Source organism: Spermophilus citellus (genome assembly GCF_964194105.1).
Source record: "Spermophilus citellus genome assembly, chromosome: 17".
Lineage (NCBI taxonomy): Eukaryota > Metazoa > Chordata > Mammalia > Rodentia > Sciuridae > Spermophilus > Spermophilus citellus.
Genome location: NC_138199.1, coordinates 14,104,982 through 14,129,579, shown reverse-complemented (window position 1 = coordinate 14,129,579; position 24,598 = coordinate 14,104,982). Strand labels below are relative to the sequence as shown.

Below are 24,598 nucleotides of genomic sequence, written 5' to 3'. Positions count from 1 at the left end.
TCCCCTCCCCCTCAAAGGAGTTTGTCTCTTAGTATGTGGGGGCCAGGGGGCCCAGGTAGTCCTGGGACCCCAGGCCATGGGTGAGCGAGTCTACTATGGAGCCCAGATGTGCTCTGGCACCAACCCCAGGAAGTGTCAGGACTTAGGAGATTCAATTCTTCTGATTCTGGGCAGCTTCATCTTGCTCAACGTGGGGATCAATGTGGTGATTCTGGTCAGGGCAGGGTCCGGGCAGCAGGGTTGGGATACTGGGATCTTGAAGGGACTGAAGTAGTGGGGGGTGGGGGCTGCTAGGATGTAGTCAGACAAGGACTTCAGAGCTTACCGTACTGCTGGAATCTCTCCTCTCCTGCTTCCCTCAGCTCTGGAAACATCTGAAGGGCTCCTTGCGGATTCTTTTCCATCATTTTTTTCCCAAAGGTAAGTGAGTCCCAGCATGAGCTCCAGCGATGTAGGTTTGTCACATTTTTTCTTATCTCCCTGTCCCTTTTCTCAGCCCTTCTGACACCCAGGCCTTATTCCATCTCTCCTCTCTGTAGACAAGCAACATGGTGGTCTAGGCAGCAGGCCCATGTATATGCGCTGCACCACAGATCCCAAGAATCTGTACTCAAGAATCTCTTCCCACTTTCATCGTGGCTCCAGCTTCCTGCTCGGTCATGCTAACCACCATGACTCCTGGATACCAGATACAAATGATGAAAAGGTTTCTGGGTGCTGCTGGATGCCACCTCAATGTGGACATGCTGGGCTTCCCACGGAGGCTCAATGGGGATTGCGGAAGGAGGGGATGATGGGAGCTGGGGAGGCCTCTCAAGGCACAGCCTTGAAGACCCAGGCCTCCATGTTTCCCAGGCCAGAGATTTCCTCCCAATTCCTGAAGATGAGCAAGTTAGACATGGTATCAACCTGTTTACCCCAAGAGGGCAAGACTAAGGCCCTAGACTATGGCCCAGACCATACCCCAACCCAGGCCGGGACCCACTCCTTAGCCCATACCCCCGAGCACATCCCCATCCCGTCCCTGACCCACAACCCAGAGTATACCCATGCCCAGGCCCAGGATCTTGAGCATACTTCAACCCATACTCCACCAGCTCATGCTCCAGCCTTGATCCCAGCTTCTACTCCAGCCCCCAGCCAAGCCCATGCTGCAGCCGCTACCCCATCTCATGCTGCAGCTCCTACCCTCTCCCATGCTCCAGCTCCTATTCCAACCCCTACCCAGATCCCTACCCCATCCCATGTCTTAGCCCAAACCCCACCCCGTACACCACCTCCTACTCCAGTCCATACCGCATCCAGGACCCTGGCCCAAAACCAAGTCCACATCTTAGCCCAAGCCGCAATCCAGGTCCACACCTCAGCACCACCCTCAGCCCAGGTCCCAGCCCCTCCCCCAACCCAGGTCCCACCGCCTTCCCCAGCCCAGGTCCCAGCCCCTTCCCCAGCCCAGGTCCCAGCCCAGGTGCCTGCATATGCCTCAGCCTATTCCCAGGGTCACAACCCAGTCCACACCCCAGTGGAGGTTTGGACCCACTCCCAGGCCCAAGTACCTGAGCGCACATCAGTCCAAACCCCAGCACATACTCCAGTCCATTCTCATCAAATTCAATCCTCTGCCCATACTGGGATGCCTGTTCTAACCCCTGCCCCAGCATCAGTCATGGCCCCTCCAGCCCGTGCTCCTATCCCTATCATCACCCCTACCCCCAACCTAACTCCTAGTCCTTCTACTCTGCCTGCCTTTGGCCCTAGCCTCTCCACTGGCCATGTGGTCTATGATGCCCGCAGGGTAAAGCAGAATGTTTTCCATAAGTGCAACCCTCAGAACTCTGGATATTCCAAGAAGAACTTTGGTACCCTCTCCAGGCCCCAAGAGAGGCAGGGCTTAGCAAGTTCTGAAACATCTGAGCATATATCAAAGCAACATGGTGAAGACAGTGCCCAGCCTTCTGCAGGATCTATACTGGGCTACCTGGAGTTGGGGAACATGGAATGGAAGATATCAGATGATGGCAAAGACAAGAAACTCAGCCAGTCCAAGACCTTCCCTTACTGCAGCTTCCATCCTTGCAGTTCTGAGAAGAAAAACATAGATTTCCAGGCACCAATTTACCCCAAGATCTTGGTCTATACCCAGGATGTTGCCCCTTCTAAACATTGCCTTCATTCTCCAACTAGTGCTCAGAGCTCTCTGACTACCATTCCTCCACCATGCACTCTTTCTCTGCCGCTTGTTCCTCCCAAAACCTTTGTCCTTTCTCGACCCATCAACCATCAGAAGCCCTCCACCTTAATACAAGCACCCACCCTTCTCCCAACCTCTAAGTCTCCTCAGTCTCTCTCTGCTTCCCACTTCCCCATTCCTCCCCAGTTCTCTACCACTTCTCAATACTTGATCCAAACCCAGTCTCCTGAACTTCATGAGAATCCAAGCCGAACCCAAGATCCTGGCCTCCAGAGGACTCCATACCTTTCAAAAGACTCCAGAGTTCCCAGAAACCCAGGCCTTGTCCCAAATCCAGGCCTCCACAAGTTCCCAAACCATACTCAAAACCCTTGTCTCTGCAAGAATTCAAACCCTTCTCAAGACTCTAGCCTGCAAAAGAATCCAGGCATTGCCCAAGATTCTGGACTCCAAAGGAGCCCAGGTATTACTCAAGATAGGGGTGTCTTTAGGAGCCCATGTTACACTCAATCCTCCAGCTTCCACAAGAACATACCATGTACCCAAAATTCTAACCTTAAGAATTTGGGCTTTATACAAGGCTCTGGTGTCTCTAGGAATGTTGAACCCAACCAAGACACTGTTGTCTGCAAAAATCAAGGTGTCTCCCAAACAACTGACCTCCAAAAGAGGCCAGGCCCTTCTCAAGATTCTAGAGGTTATAAGAGTTCAGGCAATGTCCAAGATTCAGGGGTCTACAGGAGCCTAGGCCAAGGTTCTAGACCACAGAAGAGTCCCTACTTTGTCCAAGACCCTGAACTTAACAAGAGCTCAGGACTTACACAGGCATTTGGTCCCAAGAAGTGCCCAGGCTCTGTCCAAACCTCTGGCCTCAATAAGGGCCCGACCCAAGATTCAGGAGACTACAAGAATCTAGGCCTTATCCAAGACTTTGGACTCCGCAAGGTTCCAGGCCTTCCCCAAGATTCCAACTGCCGTAAGAGTCCAGGCCTTACCCAATCCACTGAAGCTGAAAAAAGATTTATCCTTATCCAAGATGCTGGAGTTTATAGGAACCCAGAACAAAGCCAAAATCCTAACCTCCACAAGTTCCCAAGAATTAATCGAGATCCTGGCCTACATAAGAACCCAACACTTGCACAAGACGTTGGCCTCCTCAAGAATCCAGGACTTACCCAGGAATCTGGTCTCCACAAGGATTCAGGCAATATCCCAAATCCTGGCCTCCCAAAGAACCCAAGCCCTACTCTATGTACTGACTCTGCCCAAGTCCTAGGCCCACTTCAGTCCCCAAAGCTAACACCATCCCTGAAGAAATCAATACATGAGATGGCTTCTCAGAAGGAGAATGCAGAACAGCATATATCATGTACTTCCACCCCAATCAATCAAAACTGCCCTTCCAAGATCCCCACTAACCTGCATACCTTCTCAGAAGTACCTGTACTAGTTGAACTAAAGCCTTCCTCCTGGCGAACAGACAGCCAAGGCTGGGTATACCGTCCTGTGGGTACAGTTTCTTCAGCTTTTCAGAGCTATCGCCAGATGTCAATGCCTCCCAAAATCAACAACAGACCTCACTACCCTGGACCAGGCTTCCGGGCAGGGCATGTGGTGTTTGATGCCCGCCAAAGACAGTTATCAGTGGGCAGGGACAAGTGTGAAGCTCTGTCGCCCAGGCGCCCCTGCCAAGAGGCACCCAACAACTTAGGGGAGACCATCAGAGAGTGGAGATATCAGAATGTGATGAGGACCTCAGACATACAGGGAACAAAAGTGCATCAGGAATAAAGAGTCAAAGTGTTCTGTGGTTGTTTGACAGCATCTACCTTAGCCCTAGCTCCAGCCCTAAGGTTGACCACCCAGAGACAAATGGGTACTGGAACTGAGATGTCCTTGCTCCTCCTCCATATCTATGTAGCCACATTATTCTTCAGACCCTAGAGCTACATTTGCATTACAGTAACCACTAGCCAAATATGGCTATTAAAATGTCAAAAACAAATTTTTTCTATCTCATTTTTGTTCAAAAATACATAGGAAAAAATTCTCAAAGGGGGTATACACTTTAGAATTATCTAGGGTGGAAGTGAAGATTAGATCATAACTATATATTCTTCATAACTTTTTAAAAATTTTTTTTTATTTGTAATTGGACACAATATCATTTTTATTTTTATGTGGTGCTGAGGATGGAACCCAGGGCCTCACACATGCTAGGTGAGCACTCTACCGCTGAGTCACAATCTCAGCCCCTCATTATAACTTCTGTATTATCTATTGTGTTCACAGAAGCACATCTTTTATTAATTTTTTTGCAGGGCTAGGGATTGAACTCAGAGCTTTATACGTGCTAGACAAGCACTTACTACTGAATTAACATTCAGCAAAAAATTTGATTCCTCTGTCTCATAATCTACACTTTAAGTGCTCAATAGCCAACTATAGCTAGTGGCTACTGTATTGGACAATATAAATCAAGGACATTTCCATTAGAAAATCCTGTAGAGAGCAATGCTTTAAAGGATTTCCCTTCCCTTTGTCACCCATCCCCAGCATCATCATCATTATTTGGTACCAGGGATTGCACCCAGGGGTGCTTAACCACTGAGTCACAACCCTAGCCCTTCTTTATATTTTATTAGAGATAAGTTCTCACTGAGTTGCTTAAGGCCTCGCTAAGTTGCTGAAGCTGGCTTTGTTAAGGCCTTGCTAAGTTGCTGAAGCTGGCTTTGAAATCACAATCTTCCTGCCTCAGCTTCCTGTCACTGGGATTACAGGCATGCACCTGGTCCATCCCCCACATTTTCAATGCTCATAGTGCCCAGAGAACTTTGTTCTTGAGCAGGTAAGATGTAAGGATGCCAATGCCTGTTTACCCCAGACTGTGTAAAACCCCTGCTGGCTTCTTGGGTCACAGTTGGATGTACGGAAATTTATGTCCCCAGGTCTGGGCTGTGTTTTAGTGTTCTTTTTTTTTAATTTTTTTTTATTTGAGAGAGAGAGAGAGAGAGAGAGAGAGAGAGAGAGAGAGAGAGAGAGAGAGACAGGAGAGAAAGAATTTTTTAGTTTTCGGTGGACACAACATCTTTGTTTGCATGTGGTGCTGAGGATCGAACCCGGGCCGCACGCATGCCAGGCGAGCACGCTACCCCTACTGCTTGAGCCACATCCTCAGCCCCCTAGTGTTCTTGATTCTCCTGTTGGACTCTCCTTCTCAGTGACTAGGAACTCCTGAGGTCTAGGTTTCCTAAACTGACCTCTGGTTTCAGGAGTCTCCTCCTTTACATGCCTCCACATTATCAATGTGCCCCTGCTTATGCTATTGGACTTAGGCCTCTTCCACCCTGGAGACAGACTGTGGGCAGAAGAAATGTAAAAAGTCCTGGCCTGGCTGGGTGTGGTGGCACATGCCTGTAATCCTAGTGATTAGGGAGGCTGAGGCAGGAGGACTGCAAATTTGAGACCAGCAATTAGCAAGGCCCTAAGCAACTTAGTGAGACTTTGTCCCTGCCCCCCCCCAAAAAAAGGAGGGGGGGTGTGGTGACTAAGAGGTAAAGCACCCCTGGATTCAATCCCTAGTACCAAAAATAAATAACTTGCTTGGCAATAAATTGCTCTGATCTGAGATATTATTCCTGGTTTCCTATCTTTGTGTCTCATTATCCTGGCTCCTACTCCCATTTTGTGCTTAAATTGTGTTCTGATCCCTTAGTCTGGTCCTTAGTAGCATAGGTTACTGAAAAGCAATTTCCTGACTTTGATTATTTTCCACTGCCCTGCTCCATTCTAGCTATGAGTTTCCTCTGGACCTCATTTTCAATCCTAATAACCTTTATATGTGCACACAACTGTGAAATTCCAAAGTTTTTCCTACCATGACTCTTATATATCTGAGGTGGCCATCATTTTTATGTATGTCTTTCCCTGAATCAGGTATCCATTCCTGCTTTAACATTTCTACCACTAATTTCAAGAAGATGCCTCTCCATCCAGGGGGACCCATTCCTGCCTGACTCAGCTCTGACCTTGGACAAGTCATGTGCAATCTTTCTAAGCTGCAGTCTTTCAAACACCAAAATGAGGAAGTCATGATTTCCTGGAAGTGACCAGAGCTGCTGGTATGCAAGGATCCCTATTTCTCCCCAAGCCCTAAAGTGTGTCTATTCATTTCTGCTATTCAGATCCATCCAATTACCTTTCTACTCCAGATCCAAGGAATGTTTGTGTGGGATCCAATAGACATCATAATATAACTCCATAGAAACCGCAACTTCCAGATTGGGTATGTAAGTAATTCCAGTGATTCGGGAAGCTGAGGCAGGAGAATCACAAGTTCAAAGCCAGCCTCAACAGCTTAGAGAGGCCCTAAGCAACTTAGTAAGGCCCTGTCTTAAAATAAAAAATAAAAAACCCCGGGGGCTGGAGTTGTGGCTCAGTGACTAAGTGCCCCTGGATTCAATGCCTGGTACCAAAATAAAATTAAATTTTTTAAAAAAAAATTACAACTTCCATAAGGCACTACTTCAGCGGAACGGGAAAAGATGGAGGGGCATGACTCCAACGCCCTGGTAGCGCGGAAAACAAACTACAACTCCCAGGGTAGCGCGAGATTTCAACCTGGTAAAACCAGTGATTGAACTCTCACGAGAGGCGGGACAAAGCCCGAGCCACCCCTACAGTCTACAGAAAGGGCGTGGTCGAAATTTAGGGGCGTGGGCATCCGGAAGAAGCTACCTGTTGAATCATTCTGTCCTGTTTCTTCCCCAGCTTTACAGCTACCCTTAGGGGGTAAACTACAGACCAATAATCCTCTTTCGAAAAAGAGGTAAGGGAGGTAGAGAAGGGGGTTTGAAGCCCAGTTACTGCATGCTGTAGGAGGAGCCCAGTAGCTACTTTTCACCTGCTGAGACAGGTGAACCCGTTCGCGAGGACGGGGACCTGCAGAGAAAGGAGCAAGAACACAAGAGGTATTTGTTTTGAAGATTAAACTTAGAATCCATCGTCTGCAGACCCGTTTGTGGACTGTGTCTGGGGCACTTGCTAGGCATCCGAAGAAGGGAAAAAAACTGAAGCGATTTTTGGCAGCAAAGGAAAGGCCCGTCTAGGCCATCTCCTGTGTTTTCCTTATCCCCAAACAATAGAGTAGCATGGCTTCAGCGGTCTGGGGAAATGCGCCCTGGTGGGGCCCGCCGCCCCCAGCCCCAGCCCGGCCGCTCACGGACATTGACTTCTGTTCCGGGGCGCAGCTGCAGGAACTGACCCAGCTGATTCAGGAGCTCTATGTTCAGGAGAGCTGGAGTAACGGGCCCAAGCCGGGAGCCGACCTCCTCCGGGCTAAGGACTTCGTCTTTTCATTGCTTGGTAAGTAATCCTTCTGGCCTGTGAGAATCCACAACCCTCCGCCTTGCCATTCCCCTCCCCTTCGGACGACGCCCTTACCATCCATTCTCTTCCCTTAGGTCTAGTTTACCGCCAGGACCCCCGCTTTCCTCCCCAGGCAGAGCTCTTGCTGCTTCGTGGTGGGATTCGCGAGGGCTCCCTAGATCTGGGGCATGCACCGCTAGGTCCCTACAACCGGGGACCTCACTATGACGCTGGCTTCACACTCTTAGTGCCAGTGTTTTCTCTGGACATCACTGGGCCAGAACTGCAACTGGATCTGGAATCCTGTTCCGCAAGGCTCCGTCTCCCAGAGCTGGTGTGCGGAAATATGGTCCGGGAGGCATGGCAGAATTGCCTAGGACCCCCAGTCCCAGGTAGATGTGATTTGATTAACCAAAGCAAAAGTGAAGGAAGTCCCAATGACCAGCAAAGCCGTGTGGACCAGCTGCACTCTTACGTTACTGAGCCTCAGCTGCAAGTGTTTATGGAAAAATCACCTAGTGACGTTTCAGAGCCAGTGTCTTATCAGCATGACGTCACCGATCTTGGTTCTCCCGCACCTTTGAAAGTACTAAGAAGTGACGTCACCCGGGCTACCGTCGAATGCCCAGTCCCAGAGCCCGCAGAGACTCCGGAGGCGTGGCCCACATTGTGTCCCGCCCAGGTTGCTGCCTGGTTCTTTTCTACGCTGGCTGCTGTCGCCGAGTCCTTGATCCCAGTCCCGGGGGCTCCGCGCCTGCTGCACGCAGCTCGCCACGCGGGTTTCACCACGGTCCTCTTGGCAACGCCGGGACCCCCGCGCCGCCTTCTGCTTTTCGACTTGATTCCCGTGGTGTCCGTGACAGGCTGGCCAGAGGGGGCTCGGAGCCACTCGTGGGCGGGTCCGCTGGCCTTGGAATCGGCCTCCTTCTACCTGGTCCCCGGAGGTGGCAACCGGCCGCCCGGCGCCTCTGACTGGCATCTCTGCTTCGCCCGCCAGGAGCTGGGGCTCAAGGCGCGCATACCCGCGCCACTGCTGCAGGCGCACGCGGCGGCCCAAGCGTTGCTGCGCCCGCTGGTGGCCGGGACCCGGGCCGCGGCGCCCTACCTCCTTCGGACGTTGCTGTACTGGGCGTGCGAGCGGCTGCCGGCACTCTACCTGGCGCGGCCGGAAAATGCGGGCGCCTGCTGCCTGGGACTGCTGGATGAGCTGGGCCGCGTGCTCGAGGCCGGGACGCTGCCTCACTATTTTCTCAGCGGTCCAAAGCTCTGTGCGGGAGACGGCACAGCAGCCCTACTCAGGGCATTGGCCCAGCTCCGCGGGGACCCTGCCCGGGCCTTGCGTGAGGCAGTGGAGGAGGCCAAGGTTGCCCGCAAGGGGGGCGGCTTGGCGGGCATTGGGGGCGGAACCCATTAAAGACGCTACTCCTATCCGTGTAGAAAGTGTTTCCGTTGGTGATGAGACGTGGAGAACTGTTCGCCCCTTACATGAAGACAGATTGTGCCTGGGCCCAGTTTCTGTTCTAGAAGACCTCCTAGGCGATTCCTCCCCATTCCCCCCCCCTCCGCCCCAACTCTGGCCAGATCATCCCCCTTCACCAAATCTGACCAGCATGCTTCCTGCCCAGATGCAACCTCCTGCAACCATTTCTCCCCAATTCTCTTGGCCTTTTCTCTTAGGAGTCAATAGAAATAGGAAGGCTGTAGTTGCTGACAAAATGCAGAAAGGGGAGAGGTATGGAAAACAGGGAATGATCAATTTGTCACACAAAAACATAAGTATTAAAGAGGCTGGATTTCACCCCGGGCTAGATCTCACTGCCCTCCCCCATCTTTCAATTTCTTCCCCCACTTTCGTCATCCAGTTCTGTCCTCACTTCCATCCCAGGCAGTAGGGTCCTGCTCCATTCTTCCGACTGCTATTCTATCTGAAACCCAACCTCTCTCCCACATCAGTGTTCGGCTCAGAATTCCTTATCGCTCCTTCTCTGAACCCCAAGACGTGCAACCTGGCTTCGACTCCGCCTGCCTCTGAAACACTCCCCTCTCTAAGGAACCCCAGGGTTCCGTTCGCCCAGCTTCACCCCCCCCCCCTTCGTTCCTAGCGTCTCCGCCCCCTGCCCCGCCCCCAGGCCAGCCCTCGGAGGAGGGGGAGCTGCTGTAGCTGCCGCCGCCTCAGCTTCCCACAGCCGCCGCTGCTGCTGCTGCCGCCGCCGCCGCCGCTTTGCCTAGTCCAGTTGCCAGGCCCAGTGCTCTGACTTCTCCGGACCGGGACGCCTAGGAGGGCGTGGGGGAAGCTCCTCTTGCCGGGGAGAGGGAGGGAGGAGCCAAGAGCCGGAGCCAGCCGCTACCAGTCGCCCGGATCAACAGGACAGGACAGGTTGAGGGGCGTCGGGGGGAAAGGAAAGGGGGTGCTATAGGCAGTGCCGGGGAGGACGAGGAAGCCCTGTGGCAGGAAGCTCTGGTGCGCTGATTTATAAGGGGCCTGTTCACATTTGGGGACTGGTTGACAACGTGGGTGCACGCCTCTTTCAGGGGGCTGGTTAAATTGGAGGGCGTGGGATCCAAACAGCACCAGCTGTCCCTAAGGAAATTTAAGGGGCAAGGGTGGGGGGCGGATGCTCCTTATTTCCAGGTGACAGGGTCCCTCTGACAATCACCTGGTGTATTCACTAGGAAGGGTGGATTTGGAGGTGACTTCAAAAGGAGTGGAGGGTGACAAGGTGAGGAAAGGGTCTCTGCAGCTGGAACACTGGGCTACTAGAAATAGGGATAGTGGGAAAAGGTGTTCAGCTAGAGGGCCTGGGAATCTCAATAAACCTGGATAGCCTGGATATTCTGAGATATTTGGGGGGATTTCAGTGAAAAGTGGGGGATCTTTTTCATTTAGAGGGTAGCAAAGGAAAAAGCACCAAGGTTGGGTTCCTTCCTGACATTGACAGTGGCCCTGCAGGGGTAGGGTGAGCTAATTTCTCCAAAACTAAGGACCCACACCCTTTAGATTACAAGAGTGGATCTGGCTGGGGGGTGGAAAAGGGCTTGGGGATATTGAGACCATATCTTAGAAATTTGGAGGGTCTTGGTGTGGGACAGGGGAAGTGGAAACAAAGACACTGTAGAGGAGGGAAGGGAGAGTTTTCAGTAGGGGACAAAATTTGAGGGTGAGGTCAAGTGGGGAGTGCATAGGCTGCTGAATCGGGTGGAGCTAGCACAGGGCCCAAGGGTGGGAGCTGGTGGCTCTGGGGTTTATCCTCAGGTCCTGTGGGTGGGGCGGTGAGTTGGGACCTGAGCGTCAAGAGCATGTCCTGGTGAGAGGGCTCCTCTGAAGGAGCCCAGGGCGCTCCTAGCGCCTGCTGTTTTGGGGGTGTCTTCTTCTGGGGCGCCATGGCGGCGCTGGCCAGTAGCCTGATCCGGCAGAAGCGGGAGGTCCGCGAGCCCGGGGGCAGCCGGCCGGTGTCGGCGCAGCGGCGCGTGTGTCCCCGCGGCACCAAGTCCCTTTGCCAGAAGCAGCTCCTCATCCTGCTGTCCAAGGTGCGACTGTGCGGGGGACGGCCGACGCGGCCCGACCGCGGCCTTGGTGAGTGCGGCTGGGGCGGGGTCTCCCCTCGAGTTCTCTCCTCCTGAGAGGTTGAGGCCAGGGACTCTGAAGAATGGGGCCTGGTTGAGGGTGGTCCCCAAAAGTGGGAAGGGGCGGGACCGGACGACAAAGTCTGCTAGACTGTGCCTCAGTTTCCCTCGCCTTTTGTCCATAAGTCTCCTTGCTTTCGAGGGCAAGGGAAAGGGAAAGACTTGAGGGGCTAAGTCTGGGGCCGCAAGCCTGGCGGCTCCTACTCACCCCGGGAGTCCCCACCCCCACAGTCCTCCGCCTACGTGCCGTTTCTCGCGATTCTTTCAATTGAGAGCTTTGGGGCCCAGGGGTTCCGGACACCTGGGTGACCCAGAGGGTTTCTGCAGCTCTGGCCGCCCCGCCCCCACCCTGATTCTCCCGCTCCACGCCTAGGCTCGCTTCCTCCGGGTCCAGCTTGCTTGGCTCAAAACCAATCTCCCCAGCTCTCCCCCGGTGTCCTTGTAGCTACCTCACCAGTCAGCCCCTTAGTGGGACCTCCTCACTTGACCTGAACTACAAGAAGTCAGTAGGGGCAACCCTCCCCCATTTCCCCCTGCATGACTCCAAAATACGGGTCCGCAGGCTCAGGGGACCCTGAGCCTGGAAGAACTCAAACACAGTTCACTGCTAGAAAAAAGGCACTAAGACTTGGGGGTCGTACCACATACAGGGGGGACAGGGAAGTTGACAGAGAGCAAGCGACCCGGGAGGAGAGCTGTATGTTAGCTTGTGGTCCTTGTCCAGGTATGACAGTCAGGGAGTCCCTCTGGCCCGGCTCCAGCCGGTTCCCATTTCCCCTAGGGGTAGCCCCTCGCGTCCTCCTCCCCCGCCACCCGCAGTCCATAGTGGTACAGTCCGCAGCCCACCCTCTGAGTGGGAACCGGCCTCCACGTGACTCAGCCTGCCTCTCCTTCTCCATGGCCCCCTCCCCCATATCCTTGATATGGTACCGGACGTCCCCCAATCCCAGGTGGGTTACCTGGGTGAAGGGAAGAGGCTGAGCCTCAGGGAGAACTAGGCCTCCGCGAGCCAGCAGACTTACAGACAGACAGACAGACAGATGGGTCAGTGTCAGACAGGCCGGCGCTGGGCCAAGGCAATGCCCGCGCCAAGCAAACGGCAGCCGCAGCAGCAGGTGCTGAGTCAGCGTCAGGCCCAATCCCACCCCAGCTCCTGAGGGGGAGCCCCTTCCTTGTGGTCACCTTGCCGCTTCCCCACCCCCCCATTCACAAACACTCTGCCCTTTCAGTAGCCCTGCTAGTCTTGCCAGGCCCGCTGCTTCTTGATGTATCTTTCCTTCTCTCCATCTCTCCCCTCCCCCTTATGGATGAGCTGTAGAGTAGGAATTAAGCCATTTAAATAAATTTCAATAATTAAACTGAAAGCTGGTGGCTAGAAGAAACAGAAGGGACCCAAACCCCAGCTTCCCCAGGAGTCAAGAGGTGGGAGAGAGCTTGCTTGGAAGGTAAAAGATCTGCCTCCCTGGGACCCGCTTCCTTTCCTCCATTCTCCTTTCTTTCCTGTGATCCCGCCAAGTGAAGGAATGTTTCTGGGAACAGAGATGTCATTTTCAAAGATGAATGTCTCTCTCTCTAGAACCTCAGCTCAAAGGCATCGTCACCAAACTGTTCTGCCGCCAGGGTTTCTACCTCCAGGCGAATCCTGACGGAAGCATCCAGGGCACCCCAGAGGACACCAGCTCCTTCAGTGAGAAGGGGAAGCCAGTTGCTGGGTGGGAAGGGGGAATATGGGGATATAAGATGACAATCCTATTCCCTCTTCAGGTTCTATTGTTTTCTGTCTGTCTCCCAGATTCCAAAGGGAAGCAGTGGAGCCGGGTTGGAGGGAGCTCAGATAAGGGTGAAGTGACTAGGTACTGATGCTTCCTCTCTTTTCCTCCAGCCCACTTCAACCTAATTCCTGTGGGGCTCCGTGTTGTCACCATCCAGAGTGCAAAGCTGGGTCATTACATGGCCATGAACGCTGAGGGGCTGCTCTACAGCTCGGTGAGATGATAAGGCTGAGTGGCCTGGGGTACTGGGGACACCCTCAGCATACAACCTTCTGTAGCTATAGACATTTCACACCCAGGACTCCCCCACCTCCAGCTTTGGCTTATGGCATGTGGTCACTGTTTACCACAAAGGTTCTCTAGGATGTGTGCAATCCCTGCTCCTTACACAGCCCTATCCCAGGCTGTTTGGGTGTCCAGTGCTTTCAGCCTTTTAGGGTCCTCACTTTTCACCATGTCTCCTCCAGACTTGATTATTATTCACTTCCCCAGAATCATTCAGGATAGGTGATGGTGAAAGTTGGGAGTAGAGAGTAGGGATCTTATTCCAGGGCCCCCACAAGTCTAGTTTATAGCCTTCAGGGGCCTCCTAAGCTCTTTCTTATCCTCCCTTTGCTCTCAGTTCAGTGGTTGCCCTCCTCTTCTCCCAAAAATGTATAGATTATATCCTGGTTTGTTCATCCTAAGGGCTTCCTTCTGCCAGTGATGTGTCTTTTTGTCTCTCTGTGTGTGCCTTTCTGGGTCTTTGTCTCCTCAGCCACATTTCACTGCCGAGTGTCGCTTTAAGGAGTGTGTCTTTGAGAATTATTATGTCCTGTATGCTTCTGCTCTCTACCGTCAGCGCCGTTCTGGCCGAGCCTGGTACCTAGGCCTGGATAAGGAGGGCCGGGTCATGAAGGGAAATAGAGTCAAGAAGACCAAGGCAGCTGCCCACTTTGTGCCCAAGCTCCTGGAGGGTGGGTATGGACTCAAGAAAAGGTGGGCCATGTGGGAGGGTATTGACGTTGACGTGAACATTTAGTGATACACAGCTAAGGTTATGAATATTAAGAGAATACAGTTAGCAGGGTGTGGTGGTGCATGCTTGTAATCCCAGACTGGGGAGGCTGAGGCAGGAAGATTGCAAGTTTGAGGCCAGCCTTGGTAATTTAATAAAAATGGTTGGGATGTAACTCAGTGGTAGAGTCCCTGGCTCAATCCCAAGTATCACAAGAAAAAAAAAAAAAAAAAGAGGATGTGTTATGACAGGTCATGCTGGGAAGGCTTTGGCCTTTTGGATTTGGGGAGCTTTCCTCCTTTGGGTTGGGGTTCTTTGGGCAAGTGTAGGGGGAAGGGAGCCCTCTCAGAGCTCTGGTTTTGCCCTGGTCTCTCTGTGCCTAACTCTCCTTCCCTGCTCCTCTCTCTCTCTCCCCTCCACAGTGGCCATGTACCGGGAGCCTTCTCTCCACAGTGTCCCTGAGACTTCCCCTTCCAGTCCCCCTGCCCCCTGAAATATAATCTCTGGACTGGAGGCTCCCTGAATTCCCAGTGAGCCAGCCACCACCACAGCCTGTCTCCCAGCCCTGCTCCCGGCCCTGCTCTCACCCCTGCTGCCACACACATGCCCTGAGCAGCCAGGTCCCACCAGGTACTCTACACTGAGGGAACCTAGGGGCTGGCTGGGACTTCCAGGGCTGTTGAGACTTTTAGATCCTTGAGTCGGGGATGGGGGGCAGATATCTGATTATAGTCTGGCTGATCACTTATTTCCATACTCATACTTGTCCCCCAAAGCCTTTTCTCAAGATGGCATTAGGAGTTCCAAAACTGACAGAGCCAGGGCATAAACCACTCCCTGGCTTAGTCACTTCCTGGATCCTTGTACCCCCTTTCATTGCCACTGAGCCATAGGTCCACTGAAGCTCAGGATCATTTTTCTTCTTTCCCTATTCTACCTTCTGCCTTGTCTGGTCAGGTTCTGAAATACCAAACACCCCAGCCAGGGCCATTTCTGTACTAGGGCTCTGTGCTAGAACTTAGGCATGCTGCCAGGTTCTGTTCTGGATCCATCAAGCTTCCATCCTTAACCCAGTTGGACCCTTAGCCTTCAAGTAGAGAGACTGGATTTAAGCCCTGTCAAGATGTTGACCTTGGCCTGAACTGGGACCACTCTCAGATCACCACAGGTTTAACCTTCTTATCCCAGAGATATTCAGTTCTAGAGCACAGTGTTCTAGACCTTTATGTAGCCATAATTCCTCCTGAATTATAGCTCTAGAACATAGGCCATGACTTTCAGACCTCTTTCCAGGATGGAACTGGGGGCCTATATAGCCATATTAGCTCTAGAGTCTTGAATTCTAGACCTACTTTCTCACTTCTAGTGATACCTATTAAGAATGAGCTCTGAAAAGGACCCAGCTATGATTCATAAAGAACTAATTAGTTCTGATTGAATAAAGAACCACTTATTTTCCTGGATAATTTTCTAAAAAACTTTATTCTTCCATGTAGAATGCTAACCTTATTTTTACATGCAGTTCCATCCAACCTCTGCAACCCAGCCGGGGTCCTGCCAGGGAAAAGTCTGGGAAAGGGCAGAAGAATTTTGAAAGTATCCCTGACCCAGAAAGCTGGGAGGGGAAAGGAAACAAAAACCATGGCATAATTGAATCTGTGTCTGGGTTGGGGGGACATGAACACTTAGCTACCTCAGCAGGAATTCCTTCCAGGTCCCCTTTAAAGCTGAGGTTTTTAGGGCAATAGATCTAGAATTAAAAGGACAAATGGGACACAGCCTTGATGCCCCTCCCCACGAGGATACTCCAATTCAGCAATAAGTCCCACCCCTCTCCCCTACAGGTCAGGCCAAGGAGGGTGAGGGCCTCTTAAGCTGGAGACCTTATGCACCCCCAGAGCTTCTAAGTGAATAGACTTGCTTTACTTTACAGCTTATAACCTCAGCTGGGTTTTAAGTACCCAAAGGGCCTGACTAGATTTTTCTGAAAAACGGACAAGGCCTGGAAAGGACTGGGAACCCATTAGTGAACTATATTCCCAAGCGCCACAGACCTGGGCGGGATAGATTGAGACCCTAAGCAAGGGGCTAGTGCTCAAAGACAGGTCACTTTTTCTCAGGCTCTTTTACTTCTGGCTTGTCGCAAGGAGGATAGGTTCCCCCCTCACCCACACAAACCCCGCTCAGGCTCCACCCATCTCCTGACACTTCACCCAGGGGACTGGGTCACCATTCTACGCTTTCAAATTAAAGTCAGTTTATACAACTGAAGTATTGTCTGTCATCTCTGAGTGGCGGGCGATGGCAGTTGCTCGGGGCGGAACCAATCCCTGGGGCGGGGCTGGTGGGGTGGCAGCTGCCCCCCAACGACAGGTGCACATTCCTGGGCGCCTCGTCACTTCCCCTGCGCTGGTTGCCTCAGCAGCTTCCCGGGCGAACTCACTGAGCGCCGCGACCACGACCAGACTATGACCCCAGGGGTGCTGCTGTTGCTTCTGGGGGTCCTGGGGGTGCTGCTCGCCCCAGGTAAGTACGTCTAAATCCTGAGGAGGCAGTGACTGGAGCAACGGTTGTGAACAGGCACCAGGGCTTCACTTAATGCTCTTCTCCCACAGGCGCCCACGGCTCAGAGGCGGAGGGCCAACTCCGCGAGAAACTTTTCTCGGGCTATGATAGTTCTGTACGGCCGGCGCGCGTGTTGGGTGACAGCGTTGAAGTCAGCATTGGTCTTACCCTAGCGCAACTCATCAGCCTGGTGAGGGCGCACGCTGGGGGTTGGGGTCTGGCCTGTGGAATGGTGGGGGGCGTGGCTTTGGGGCATGGCAGGACCAATGGTCAATCTGGGGGCGGGGGCTTAGGCGTGGCCAGGCTGAGGGATGGACAACCTTTTAGTGGCGATTGGATAGAAATTGGACCAATGAATAAGTTTATAGGTGTGGCTTGTGGACCAGCCCCGAGTGGAGTCAAGTAGGACCGTGTACCGGTTTGTGGGCGGATCTTGAAGTGGAGCTGTGGTGGGCTGACGGGCAGGGGGGGCGGATCCTTAGGAGGAGCTGTCGAAGGCTTCACCGGGTGGGGAGGAGTTTGGTGCCCCAAGGGTCAATAAACAGCTGCAGACGGAAATTCAGGGTTGGGTGGATTATGAGCTGTGGGCGGGACCCGGGGCAAGTCTGGGGAAGGGGGCGAAGCTGATAGGAAAACAAGCTGAGTGTAGATAGCAGGAAGGGGTGTTTCTGAGGTAGAGGCGGGGTTTAAGCTAATACAGCTTCTAGGAGGTTGGACTTGGACCCTAGACGGTGGGCTTCAGGAAAAGGGGTTGCAGTTTCCAAGGAGAGGTTAACCTGCCAAGCCCTCATTTTTCTCCACTTAACTTTGCCTTTACGCTTTAAAAATTTTCCCTTATAGAACGAAAAGGATGAAGAGATGAGCACAAAGGTGTATTTAGACCTGGTATGAAGACCCCATGGGGAAGGGCATCTCGCTGGGGGCGGGGATGGGTGGGGAGGGCGTCTCGCTATCTTTATAATTTACTCGAATGTCCGGCCGAATAAGATTTTTTTTTTTTTTTTTGTATCACGACCTCAGAAAACACATAACTGAAACAGAAGCTTTAGAAAACAATACCTACAGGGATAGGTATTGCATTCTTTATTCCAACTTTTTAAAACACTGCTTTAGGACCACTACCTTGGATCCCCAACCACTAAAGTGTCATGAACTGCATTTTGGGAAAACCACTGTGCATGTGCGAAGTCCTGGGTTCAATAAGCAGTACCCATCCCACTCACTGCCTCCCCCCCTCCACACACACACACAAAGAAAGGAAAAAAACAAAAAGCAAAACAACAACAAAAACCCACCTTGGTGCAACCTCTTGGTGGTGCAACTACTTCTTTTTCATTGAACCCAGGGGCGATGTACCAATGATCTACATTACCAGTCTTTCTTTTATTTTTATTATTATTTTGCGACAGGGTCTTGCTAAGTTGTCCAGGTTGGCCTCGGATTTTCAATCCTCCTGCCTCAGTTTCCCAAGTGGCTAGGAGATAGGCATGCGCCACTGCGCCGGGCTTAACCTCTCTTCGTTTTTCCAGACTTAAAAAACTGAGACCCACAACTGAGAGATGAAAATTAGCTAGTGTGAATACCAAAGAGTGAAGACAGACCCCAAATCAGAACCTGACTCCTTGACATGCCTGCACTTCTCCACTCCCTTGCACTCCCTTCCTGTATTTCTAGCCCCAAACAGCCCCTTAGCCTGTGCTTCCCTAGGAGTGGACTGACTACAGGCTGAGCTGGGACCCGGCAGAGCACGATGGCATCGATTTGCTCCGCATCACGGCAGAATCAGTATGGCTACCTGATGTGGTGTTGATGAACAAGTAGGGTATTTTCCAAAGCCTGGGAGGTGGGGTGGGAACTCAAGAGGGGTGGGGCCTCCGGAGGACTATAGGATTCCAGATGAGAGGATCCTTTCTCTGCAGCAATGATGGAAATTTTGATGTTGCTCTGGACATTGATGTTGTGGTGTCTTCAGATGGCTCAGTCCGCTGGCAACCCCCAGGCATCTATCGCAGCAGCTGCAGCATCCAGGTTTCTGAGCCCCACCTGGGAAGCTAAAGTTGCTCTTAAAAACTCTTGCTCTCCTCAGACATCCTGACTTTTCAGGGGCTCCCATTCCTCCTCCATTATCCCCTATGACCTCATCTCCTGGCTTTTCACTAAGTGTTCTTTTCTCCATAGACTTTCTTGACTCCTACTCTTTCTCAGTGACCTTCCACCATTTCCCAAATGGCCTTTGTTAGTAGCCCTCTAATTCCTCTTTGACCTCATTTCCCTGTTCCCCCAAGGACCTCCCCAATGACCTTCCAAATTGAAGGAAGTCCTGACCAGTTCTCTGGCAGCTAGATAGATTCTCCCTTCCATACAGGTCACCTACTTCCCCTTTGACTGGCAAAACTGCACCATGGTGTTTAGTTCCTACAGTTATGACAGCTCAGAGGTCAGTCTGCATACAGGCCTGGGTTCTGATGGGCTGGAGCGGCAGGAAATCTACATTCATGAAGGGACATTCATTGGTAAGTGGGGATGACTTCCACACCCTTAGGCTTTCTGATTTCCAGTTTGTAACAGGCAGGTAAATATACTCTGTCAGCAATGTCCAATGTAACCTTTTGGAGTCAGCAAGGTGGGTATGACTATCAACACTGTACAAATATAGAAACTGAGACGTAGTTAAGTTTATTAGAGATAGCTGCCCACTACAGTGTTGCATACCTGGAACTGACTAGGACAATTCTCATATAGGTATCTCCTTCTGCTTCCCTCTCCCTCAGAGAATGGCCAATGGGAGATTATCCACAAGCCTGCTAGGCTAATCCAGCCTCCAGGGGATCCTAGGGGAGGGAGGGAAGGACAACATGAGGAAGTCACCTTCTACCTCATCATCCGCCGGAAGCCTCTCTTCTACCTGGTCAATGTCATTGCCCCGTGCATCCTTATCACTCTCTTGGCCATCTTTGTCTTCTACTTGCCGCCGGATGCAGGTAAGGGGGAAGGGGCCCTAGCTCTTCTCATTAGCTCAGCTTCTTTCTCTTCACCCTTAACGCAGACCACGATTTTCTAAATCACCATTGATTAGATTCATCAATCCCTGGTTTTCCTTCTCACCCTGTATACCCAACATTAGGCTCTACATTCCCTCTGCTGCTGGTTTCCCTTCACCCAGTGACTTCTGAATTCTTTCCTTTAGAGTCATAGCCACTTGTGTAGTTTTCTGACCAGCCAAATCCCATGTTGAGCCAATCTCCTCTTCCCTTTCCCCTTTCCTAGCAACCCTCCACCCCTACTTTTTGGACACTATGCCTAAACTTTTTACCTACCTGAGAAATAATAATATTTCTCTAGCAGGAAGCAAAATGTAGTAACAGAGTAACCTTGGGTAAATTTCTTAATTTTTGTGTGTATTAGTTTCCTGATGAAGACAATCATTGTCCCTACCACATAGGATTATTTTGAGAATTGACTGACTTAATAAAACTATGCCTGGTACTCAGTACATTCTATGTGATTATAGCTTTTTTTTTTTAAACCAGGAATTGAACCCAGGATTGCTTAGCCACTGAGACACATCCCCAATACTTAAAAAAAAAAAAATTTTCAGCAGGGTCTCCTAAGTTGGTTAGGGTCTCGCTAAGTTTCTGTGGCTGGCCTTGAACTTGTGATCCTCCTGCCTCAGTCTCCCAAGCCACTAGAATTAAAGATGTACACCACCATGCCCATATTTTTTTTTTTTTTACTATTTTTAAGCACTTACTATAAGGTTATACAATTAACATGTTATTTGATTCTAATCTTTACAATAATACTTCATGGTAAGTACTGAATTGTCACTCTCATTTTACAAAGGATAAAGAGGCTGAGAGTTTAAGTCATTTATCTGACATCACACAGTAAAAGTGATAGTGTTGTGGGGCTGGGGATGTGGCTCAAGTGGTAGCGCGCTTGCCTGGCATGTGTGCGGCCCGGGTTCGATCCTCAGCACCACATACAAAGATGTTGTGTCCGCGGAAAACTAAATATTAAAAAATTCTTTAAAAAAAATTTTTAAAAAAAGTGATAGTGTTGTTATTCCAGCCCTAGTCAGTGCCAATCTGGTTGAGAGACCCAGTATCCTTAACTCTAGTATTCAAAGCATTTTTTTCTTTTATCTGGAGGTGGTTGGCTGCTTTCCTTATAGTAAATAAAAAATAAAAATGGAACTGGGCATGGTGGTGCATGCCTGTAATCTCATCAATTTGGGAGGCTGATGCTGGAAGATCACAAGTTCAAGGCCAGCCTCAGCAACTTAATGAAACTCTTAAATTTTTTTTTTTTAAGGACTGGGGATGTAGCTCAGCAGTAAAGTGTCCCTGGGGTTTATTCCCAGTTTAAAAAATAATAATAACATAATAACAACAATAACAATACATGGGATGTCAGTGAATGGCCTCATTGAAGAGGGACTATTTGACTTAAAGGAGGCAAGAAAATGACTCCAGGAGGTATCTGGGGAAAGAATGTGCAAGCAAAGGAAACAGTGAATGCAAAGGCCCTGTAGTGGGAGGCTGACTTGTATATTCAAGAAATAGGCAGGAAGTCATTGTAACTGAATGAAGTAAGCCAGAGGGAAAGTAGAAGTTGAAATTAGGGAGCTAATGAGAAAAACCTGTGATCCACAGAAAGAACTTTGCTTTTATATTGAAGGATATGAGGAGCTATTTAGGTGGTTTTGAAAAGAGGAATGATATAATCTGATTTATATTTCAACAAAATCAGTCTGACTGATCTGCTGAGGTAAACAGATGAAGCAGAGATCAGGTAGGATACCTCTACAATAATTCAGACCTGAGGTAATGATGGTTGGGATGAGAGTGTAGATGTGATATGTCATCAGTTTTAGGATATATTTTGAAGATATGGAATGAAGAGTAGAAGAGATGGAGAGAGACAGAAATGGAGGAAAGTTGAGAATGACTCCAAGGAGTTGGGTTTAAGCCACAGAAAAGATGCAGTTGTTATAGGATGGGGAAAACTATGGGAGAGTAGCTTTGGTGGTGACAGAATTAGGTTTTAGACATCCTAAATTTGAGATGTGTATTGGATAATCCCAGTGGAAAGGTTGAGAAAGCATTTGGATGTAAGTCTGGTGTGCAAGGGAGAAGTCCAGACTGGAGGAACAAATATGGGAGTAATTTGTATGCAAATTGACCTTTCCTATCATTGGTTGGCTGGAAACATGGTCACTGATTATGACAGAGATTTCCTTCTGGAAACATGGTCACTGATTATGACATAGATATTTCCTTCTAGTAAAGTCTAATCCTTTTGCTTTCCCCTTTGCCTTCTAAGGAGAAAAGATGGGGCTCTCCATCTTTGCCCTGCTGACCCTTACTGTGTTCCTGCTGCTGCTGGCAGACAAAGTACCTGAGACCTCCCTGTCAGTACCCATCATTATTAAGTATCTAATGTTTACCATGATCCTCGTCACTTTCTCAGTCATCCTTAGCGTTGTGGTACTCAACCTGCACCACCGCTCTCCCCACACCCACCAAATGCCTCTTTGGGTCCGTCAGGTAAGAGATCTCTTCCTCTGGCCTGTGCTAACTCCCAATCTTAGTATTTGGCTCTTTGTCCAGCTATCACTCCCCCCACCCACCAATCTCAACTTCCTTTTTATAGACCTAAGGGAAAATGAAGGCTATCTGGTAAAGTGTTGAAATGCCAAAGCCTGTTGGGTGTTGAAACATTGCACGATTAATTGTACTTCCCATTCTTATCATTTCATCGATTCCATACTCCCTTCATCATTACTACCTATGTTGGGTCCCTGGGAAACATTCTTGGGGATAGGTACAATCAGAGTGAAAGCCCAGAAACCTCTCAACCCATTAAAGACCTCTCAAGACCATCAGATTGCATTTCCTTGTCTATTAACTCCATGGAACCATATGCATGCACAGTGGTAATGGACATGGTTGGCTTCTTCCCTTGTAGTAAGCCCGTTCCAGTAAGTGTCTTCTATTCTGCAGATCTTCATCCACAAGCTCCCTCTCTACCTGGGTCTGAAGAGGCCAAAACCTGAGAGAGACCAGCTGCCAGAGCCCCCTCACTCTTCTTCTCTGGGAAGTGGCTGGGGTCGGGGTACTGACGAATATTTTATCCGGAAGCCACCGAATGATTTTCTCTTCCCCAAACCCAACAGGTAGAACCAATACCCAACACTGACATGGAGGGGAGAGGGAGAACTACAGTTCCCAGAAGACCGAGCGCGAGCTTAGCGTCCCATGCTCTCGGAAGATGCTGTGGTTCAGCATCATGGGAGTTGTAGTATCCCTTCTGCGGCTTACTTTGAGGGAAGATGGTAAATAAAGCTTGGAGGGTTGGAAGAAGTTGAGGAAGGGTGCAAGAAGTTGAGGATGGCTGGAGAGGTCTCCCCTGGCGAGAGTGTCTGAAGGGCTCTTCCAGCTTTTTGGAACTGGCAGGTTGTTGGAGGCAATTGGAGCTGGACCTAGGTCACTGGCGCTAGCTATTCTAGCCTGGGGCGTGGCCGAACATTCAGCTTCTTCCAGATTTCAGCCTGAACTGTCTACCCCGGACCTGCGGCGATTTATTGATGGTCGAAACCGGGCTGTGGGCCTGCCTCCCGAGTTACGGGAGGTGGTTTCCTCGATCAGCTACATCGCTCGACAGCTGCAGGAACAGGAGGACCACAATGCAGTTAAGTCCAATAAGGGAGGAGCAGAGCAAGAGCAGGTCCTCTGTGACCTTGGCTCCGCCCGCAAATGCAAGTCTCGCCCCTAGCACTGGCTTCCACTTATGATTGGAAGTTTACCTCACTTGGTCCCGCCCTCGACATTCTGAGTGGTTCTTTAACTCGCGGTCTCTATCACTTGTTGCAGTGCCTTGTCTTCTCTCAGACCTCCAGTGGGAAGTCCCGGGCGGGGTCCGAGCTGTGGGGGCCAGGCTTCCCTGGGAATCGGGGCCTAGAACTCAGAAGGTTTCCTCTGCCTACCCCTAGCTGAAGGAGGACTGGCAGTTTGTGGCTATGGTAGTGGATCGCCTCTTCCTGTGGACCTTCATCATCTTCACGAGCGTCGGAACCCTGGTCATTTTCCTAGATGCTACGTACCACTTACCCCCTGCCGACCCCTTTCCTTGAGGACTGGAAGGCCGAGCCTCAGGTTCTCGGCTAGTTGAAATGAAAGTATTTTCAAGCCTTATAACCCCCTCTGCTTAAACCCTTTCGCTAGGAATCCAGTACTTTTATTTCGTTTCTGAGGAGAGCGCTTAAACGGAACTGACGGCTGGTCAGGGTGTCTTAGACCCACCTGAAATGCATATCAGTTTATTTGCTCTTTGGATACTTGAGGCAGCTCCCTTGGATATCAATGCCCAGGTCCCAAATGAAGTAGAACAAAGAGCACAAATTAATGTAAGCCTTAGGATGGCAGGAAATGTCTTGGTCACTGTAATATTTCCAGCACCTGACGCTGACCTAAAGGTTCAATGTTGAATGAAGAGGGAGGATTTTCTGGAAAGAAATAACACCAATTAATAGTTCCTATATTTGCATGTTTGGACTAATTTTTTTTTCTGTTTTTACCTTAATGTAATAAAAAAAAAAAAGGTTCTAAAGGCTAAAAAAGTGTTTTGAAGAAACAACACTTTAAAAAAAAATAAACTGAAAAAAAGTGTTTTAAAGACTTCTATTCAACTTCTGGCTTTAATGCTCAAATGACTGACTGCCCTGTATCATAGTTTCCACATCTGTAAAACAAAGCTAATAATAGTATATGCCCCATAGTATATATCAACAATATCTGAGTTTGCAAACTGGAGTGTTTTTATTGGTTCATGTTGTTGGCATGTGCAGTTTCTAATTAGCTCACTACTTTTAAAACTTGGATATTTCACAGAGACATGTGGATTTCTCTCTTTTCTTTTTTCTTTGTATGTGGATATTTAACCCAGGGCAATTTATCATTGAGCTACATCCCCAGCCCTTTTTATTTTTATTTTGAAACAGGGTCTCACTAGTTGCTTAGGACCTAAGTTGCTGAGGCTGGCCTTGAACTTGTAATCCTCACATCTTGTCCTCCTGAGCCT

At 50.3% G+C, this 24,598-nt stretch overlaps 5 protein-coding genes across 6 annotated transcripts; all 5 read left to right on the top strand.

The window, feature by feature from the left end:
• Positions 1-76: 76 nt before the first annotated feature.
• Positions 77-1,560, top strand: LOC308635524 (uncharacterized protein SPEM3-like; the record flags this gene model as incomplete). Its single annotated transcript, XM_081269944.1, has 4 exons — positions 77-214; positions 363-420; positions 594-1,041; positions 1,206-1,560. The coding sequence occupies 4 exons, from the start codon at positions 77-79 to the stop codon at positions 1,558-1,560; spliced, it is 999 nt and encodes a 332-aa protein (XP_081126070.1).
• Positions 1,561-1,666: 106 nt separating this feature from the next.
• On the top strand, positions 1,667-2,939 carry SPEM3 (SPEM family member 3; the record flags this gene model as incomplete). The annotated part of the gene is made up of 2 exons (XM_081269943.1): positions 1,667-2,654; positions 2,788-2,939. The coding sequence occupies 2 exons, from the start codon at positions 1,667-1,669 to the stop codon at positions 2,937-2,939; spliced, it is 1,140 nt and encodes a 379-aa protein (XP_081126069.1).
• Positions 2,940-6,925: 3,986 nt separating this feature from the next.
• On the top strand, positions 6,926-9,033 carry TMEM102 (transmembrane protein 102). Its single transcript, XM_081272788.1, has 3 exons — positions 6,926-7,161; positions 7,336-7,555; positions 7,654-9,033. The coding sequence occupies exons 2-3, from the start codon at positions 7,342-7,344 to the stop codon at positions 8,970-8,972; spliced, it is 1,533 nt and encodes a 510-aa protein (XP_081128914.1). The 5' UTR covers positions 6,926-7,161; positions 7,336-7,341; the 3' UTR covers positions 8,973-9,033.
• A 756-nt stretch (positions 9,034-9,789) lies between these two features.
• On the top strand, positions 9,790-14,502 carry FGF11 (fibroblast growth factor 11). 2 transcript variants are annotated; one of them, XM_081272447.1, is made up of 5 exons: positions 9,790-11,132; positions 12,759-12,869; positions 13,065-13,168; positions 13,796-13,910; positions 14,374-14,502. In XM_081272447.1, the coding sequence occupies exons 1-5, from the start codon at positions 10,940-10,942 to the stop codon at positions 14,442-14,444; spliced, it is 594 nt and encodes a 197-aa protein (XP_081128573.1). In that variant the 5' UTR covers positions 9,790-10,939; the 3' UTR covers positions 14,445-14,502. The 2 variants fall into 2 exon arrangements, with proteins under 2 accessions (XP_081128573.1, XP_081128572.1); XM_081272446.1 differs by having other exon boundaries at positions 13,712-13,910.
• A 63-nt stretch (positions 14,503-14,565) lies between these two features.
• CHRNB1 (cholinergic receptor nicotinic beta 1 subunit) lies at positions 14,566-24,373 on the top strand. The gene is made up of 12 exons (XM_081272445.1): positions 14,566-14,581; positions 16,374-16,477; positions 16,567-16,706; positions 17,357-17,401; positions 18,224-18,333; positions 18,436-18,544; positions 18,882-19,029; positions 19,288-19,497; positions 21,842-22,065; positions 22,522-22,694; positions 23,062-23,209; positions 23,511-24,373. Exons 2-12 carry the CDS (start codon positions 16,420-16,422, stop codon positions 23,649-23,651), a joined length of 1,506 nt encoding a protein of 501 aa, XP_081128571.1. The 5' UTR covers positions 14,566-14,581; positions 16,374-16,419; the 3' UTR covers positions 23,652-24,373.
• Positions 24,374-24,598: the final 225 nt, after the last annotated feature.